The sequence below is a fragment of the Buceros rhinoceros genome, unplaced genomic scaffold (assembly GCF_000710305.1).
Source record: "Buceros rhinoceros silvestris isolate BGI_N320 unplaced genomic scaffold, ASM71030v1 scaffold25744, whole genome shotgun sequence".
Lineage (NCBI taxonomy): Eukaryota > Metazoa > Chordata > Aves > Bucerotiformes > Bucerotidae > Buceros > Buceros rhinoceros.
The window spans coordinates 5,340-10,855 of NW_010410378.1; the positions used below are offsets into that span (position 1 = coordinate 5,340).

The 5,516-nt window shown below is 48.6% G+C and overlaps 1 protein-coding gene across 1 annotated transcript in view; it reads right to left on the reverse strand.

Moving 5' to 3' along the window:
* LOC104492990 (chromosome unknown open reading frame, human C14orf166) overlaps positions 1 to 5,189 on the reverse strand; it is a gene marked incomplete at its 5' end in the record, with an annotated part of 5,414 nt that extends 225 nt beyond the window's left edge. Inside the window, 7 exons of the mRNA XM_010135603.1 lie at positions 3 to 93; positions 769 to 817; positions 2,532 to 2,600; positions 3,329 to 3,417; positions 3,633 to 3,719; positions 4,566 to 4,665; positions 5,065 to 5,189. Coding sequence (XP_010133905.1) covers positions 3 to 93; positions 769 to 817; positions 2,532 to 2,600; positions 3,329 to 3,417; positions 3,633 to 3,719; positions 4,566 to 4,665; positions 5,065 to 5,189 — 610 coding nt within the window. The remainder of the gene's footprint in view (positions 1 to 2; positions 94 to 768; positions 818 to 2,531; positions 2,601 to 3,328; positions 3,418 to 3,632; positions 3,720 to 4,565; positions 4,666 to 5,064) is intronic.
* Positions 5,190 to 5,516: the final 327 nt, after the last annotated feature.

Here is a 5,516-nt window from a genome sequence, read left to right on the forward strand (position 1 = left end):
CTACGATCGCCTCGTTAATTTTCGTCTGCAGCTCTCGGAGCTCCTCTATATGCAGCAGGCGGAGGATTTGGGCAGCTTCGTTGAGGACAGCATCTGGGGCAGGTGCAGAGAGAGAAGCAGCATCAATCATGTCCATAAGCTTAATCTGTGTTAAGGCTCTGCAATTCCTTCACGGTTTTGAAGGAGGAAACGACTTTCCCCGCTGGTAGAGAGAGACGGGGTAGCTCCGCACCATCCCACAGCCCAGTCGGGTGGCTCTGAGGGGTTCCGAGCCGTGGTTTCGGCGTACACAGGGCAGAAGTGACGCGGCCAGACCCCGGGGAAGCAGCACAGATGTCCTCTGCTGGCAGCAGCCCGATTTACAGGACAGCAGCAGCGAGGCTGGCTGCCCTTACAAGCCGTTATGTTAAAATGACTCCAAAATGACTCTAAGATTTACGCTTTTCTGTTCCAAAACAAAACGCTGGGGTAGAGCGCTCATAAATATGAGGTGGGAGGGAGCAATTCTTTCCACGATGGGTTTTTTTATGCATTTGCCTCATTATTTGACAGTAATGGACTTTGTCAAAGGACTGTAAAAATGACTCTAAGATTTACGCTTTTCTGTTCCAAAACAAAACGCTGGGGTAGAGCGCTCATAAATATGAGGTGGGAGGGAGCAATTCTTTCCACGATGGGTTTTTTTATGCATTTGCCTCATTATTTGACAGTAATGGACTTTGTCAAAGGACTGTAGTGATTTAAAGGGACATTAAGAGAGCTGCTTACCTCCCGTGTCAAACCCAAGAATGTGCTTTTCTAAAGCAACAGGCAAACCCTTTAAAAAAAAAGAGAAAAAGCATGTTCAAACATAGTTAGAAATGACATTTTGCACGTTTGGATGATGAAATCAAGTGCTACAGCAAGGGACTGTGGGGGAGAGGACGCTGGAGTTTGGCTTCTATGTGTGACAGCCTTGAGCCGTCATGCTTCACTACACCCGAGTCCTGAAGCATCAGAGTATTAATAAAGAAAAATCACGGCCGTTAATAATGCCCCGACTTGCCAAGCGAACCCCGTTGGATACACACTGCCCACATTCAGCCCTTAAAAGGCTAAAACAGCGCTGCGGGAGCACCCAACGGAGCCGCATCGCGACCCAGGCGCAGGGAAAGCACGCAGGAGCCGGCGCGCTGAGAACGCGGCGCCTCTCCCCAGCTGCCAGCCCCCAAAGCGCCGGCTGAGCTGACAGGGAGCTGTAAAAACTCCCTGCAATCGAGCGAGCTTCTCGAGCGCTGAACTGCCAAACCTCCACCGACAGCCCCAGGAGCGTTTTCTGAAGGGTTGAGCTTAGGAAGAAAGTGCAACGTTCGCTTTTCTAAACGCTCGATGAAGAGAGCACCATGAGAAGTTCATAAAATCAGATTTAAACAATGCAGATCTCAGAATGTGCCTTTACTGCCGCTACAGCTTTTTGCAGCCTTTGCCTTGCTCGACATTCCAGTTCGATTCCGTTAGATTCCACAGTGATGGGGTTGTAAATGGTCTAAACAGGGAAGAATTCTTCTAGAGGCTTTTACAGACCCATAAAAAAAAAAATCCTGAGTTGATCAAAACGACAGAAACTAACACAAAATGCTGGCTGAGACGAACCCCAATGCCTCCGTTTCAAAACGTGGTTCTTTCCCGTGGCCTCTACAGTCAAACGTCCAACTGGGACCGTAAAACCACATCTGCCTCGATAACATTCAAACAGCTGGTCGTGAAAAGCACCGCTTCACCCAGACTGCGGCAGCCACCATGTCCCACTCAGTGACACTCCAACCCCAGGCCTGACCACGCTCTCAGGACCTATCGAGTATGAAAAAGAATTCCCCTGTTCCTCAAAGCAGCGAGTTCTGCCAACATCCCATTTCCATCCCTGCCTGGCAGCTGAGCAGCCACGTAAACAACTACTAAAAGCAGCTTTTTATTCGCATTAGAGAAGCTGAAATGGCTACGGTGGGCTCAGCTGCTTTCGTGTTTTCCTGCTCTTTGAATGGTTTTTATGGATATACATGACCAAAGCTGATTTACTGCTCCGAAGCTTCCGGCACCTACAAACGCCCCTTAGCGAACGCCCCGAGCGGTGTTTTGTGACAACAACTCCAGCAGCTGCCAGAGAAGACAAAGGGACTTGCGCTCTCTGACCAGATCCCGTCGCTTTAGCAGGGACCTGGCGGGGAGAAGAGCTGGAGAACTGCGATGTTTAAGGAATGACGAGGTGAAGCACCGCAGTCACCCCCTGGAACATCTTACAAGCAGTTGGTGGTTAGAAGATAATCCTGCAAGATCAGAGGTTTAAGCGCAGAAGTTTCCTTCAGCACCTCGTTTTGGAGAAGAAGGGAGGGAGGAGCTGGATGTCCAACATTCCACCCCTCCAACGAGGTGGATGCATGAAGCAGAACATTCTGTGCAAGCAAGGTGCTTAAACAGAACCGGTTTTGAAGGAGATGGCAGACATTTACGCCCACATTTCCTTAACGCTCAACTCCTGCGGCGTATCTACCAACCTCCTTGGACTGACTGGCCTTCGCAATGGCATCCTGCGTCAAGCGCTCCTGAACCAGAATGCGAATCGCCTGGAAAAACAGTCAAAGACAGGTAATTAATTCACACCAAGGGAAAAGGAGCCCATGTTACAGCCCAGCGTAACCTCGAACACACAGTACTTCAAAAACAGAGCACAGGTTCCACCCCGAATTTACAGAGGACGACGGAGTCCCACCAGCGAGTCACCGGTTTTCTCGAAGGCATAAAAACGGTGCTTTAAAATCGTTAGCACATTTAAAAGGCGTGGTCAGTTGTCAAGATTCGAGTGACTTCAGTAATGACAAGGAGGAAACAGTTCACAGGGACCAAAAGGAGGAAGAAGCTTTTACCTGCGGTTCCTCCCTGGGGTGTTTGTTCTAAAACACCTTTTGCATCACTCAGCCTCTGTGTTTCCATGTCCCTTTTCAGTTCTAGCACTGGAACACAATCTTCTCCTCTGAGGGTGTGAACTTCAATGTTCTGAAGTTCAGTATAAAAATGAAGCAGCGCTTCAGCTAACCCTGAGCACTTCAAAACTCTGAGCAGTTCTCAGTGTAGCCGAGTTCCTGGAATTCCAGCAATGGAACCAAGATAATCACCCCTGCTTTAATTGCCCTGATTTATAGGCTGTGTTCTGCTCTAAAAGGCCCATATAGGACGAGTTTTACTCTCCCTTCGTGCCTAAGCAGTCCCTAAACAGCTCGCAGAAACCTGCCCCACGAGCTCCCACGCCACTGGGGAAAAGAATGGAGCAAGGTCTGAAAGCCGCGGAACTCACCTTAAGCATCACCAAGTAATCATCGTGTCGCTGAATCTGAAGCAGATTGGCTAAAGCCATCACTCCAGCCTTGAAATCGGGATTATTCACTGTAAAAATAACCAGCACACACACAGCAGTGAGCACCCGCTTAGGGGAGAAGACTCGGGGCGTTTAGGGCTAATTTCAGTAGCGATTTTCCACCACTCTGCGTTCCTACAGCTTTCAGTGGGGCTTTAGAAAGTCCCCTGCTGTCAGGACTTCAAGCCGGCAGCCCACCACAAAGGCCACGGACCACGACGGTAACAGGCGGCTGCACACTCACCATCCAGGTTAATCAGCGGCTCTGCGGTTTTTCCTGCATTGTCAGCATTTTTAGCACCCTCGGGGGTAGAATCCTTATACTTGTCAGCTGGTAAACGAAGAACAAACACAAACATTGTTAGAGCTAACGGCAAAAGGTCAAGGGCCACGCTGTAGCCTGTCATAGCCGTGTCTGTGGGGGATGGGAATGACCCCAGAACAGACTTTGACGAATGGCAGCGCTCGCCTACAGCTCACACACAGCTTTTTCAAGCCTTTTGAGGGTGGGACCCCCCAGCTCCTCCATCTCCACACCCTCCTCCAGTCACAGCCAGCTCGTTTTCTCCAGCATGAGGGGCTGGCAGCCAGCTCGACAGGCTGCCGGGATTTATATCCCAACCCTGTCAGAGCTCGGTCCTGCAGGAATTCCAGGCAGTGGAAGACAGCACTTTGGCTCTTACTGTGTTCACCAGCAGTGATTACATTTGTCTCTGTGCCCTCACCACGAGGAAATGAAACTGCTGCTGACAGAGGAGATGGAACTGAACTTCTTCAGACCCTTGCCCTAGTTCCCAAGGGTTCGGGATGTGTCCCCTGTGAAACGAGGGGCTAAGAATAACTTCTCTGAAGGAAGAAAACGCACTTCATGCAGTTTAGAGTAAGTTCTCATCAAGGCAATCCCCCAGGGAGATGGGTATAAATATATACAACAGGGTTTGCTAGATCCAGACAGAAAGCAATAACCGTGAGGATGCTACTGCGCTGTCCCACGGGAGCTGCAGAGGGACAGGTCACAGCTGAACACGGGGCGATGCCAAGCAGATGAAGCCATGTTTTTATTCAGAAAACAATACATTCTTTTGACATTGCCTTAATTTGACAAATACTCCCTCAAATTAAAATAGAAACCCACATTTCCCGACCATTTGGAAGCGTTAAATATATTCTCCCGTACCATTATCTCCGTACTCGAGCCTAACGGCCAAGCCGAGCAGCCAGTCCACTGTCTCTTGTCGCTCCTGCACTTTGAAAGGGCAGTTCACATCTTTCATGTACTGCAGAGCAGGAAGAGGAGAAACAAACAGACATTATTGACCCGCAGGAATTAACCGGGAGCAGAGAACTGGTTTGTAAACACCACACAGAGGACAGAGCATGGCCAGGACAGTGTCTCTGCTCCTCTGAAGCCGGAACGCAACACTTCAGAATCATTAATGTTTGTTTACAGCCAATTTTCTTCCTACTCCAAGAGCTGAATCTAACCAGGCCAGAAACAGATTAGGATGGACCCCACCTATGGCAAACAAAATGGTACAAGAAGTTCCACCATCTCACTAACTCCAGAACTTGGCTTCAATAATACATTTAAACTCCTAGAAAAGGTCAGAGACTGGACGAAGATTCACAGTTCTTGTCATTCAAGAACGGCAGCAGCTGTTCACTGGAGGAAGTACCTTTTCCAAGGATTTGGGCCAATCATCGCTGTGGATGTTCCTTAAATTCCCTCGGTCTTCAATCTTGTAATGTCGGATTTTCTGGTCTTCGAGCCAGACAATGAAATTCCTGAATTCTGTTTCATCTGGCGGGAGAAGGAAATAAAGCAAGAATTCACCGATATCTTCAGGGCAGAACAGAGCCCTGAAGTTCTGATCCAATTCATACTGGTCTCCCCGACCGCTTTCATATTTTACCATTAAAAAAATACACATCTAGCACTAAAATCACGTATTTCAGGACAACCCCTGACCAAAACTCAACACCAGGTGGTTTTCCTTTTCCAAGTCCCTCCAGATTGACTGTGGTTGACGAAAAGTCACCAACCAAGATTGTTCTTATTGGGAATATAGTGACAACTTACTAAGAAGGTAAAACAATAGAAAAATCCTGTTCTGAACCCTCTTATCTG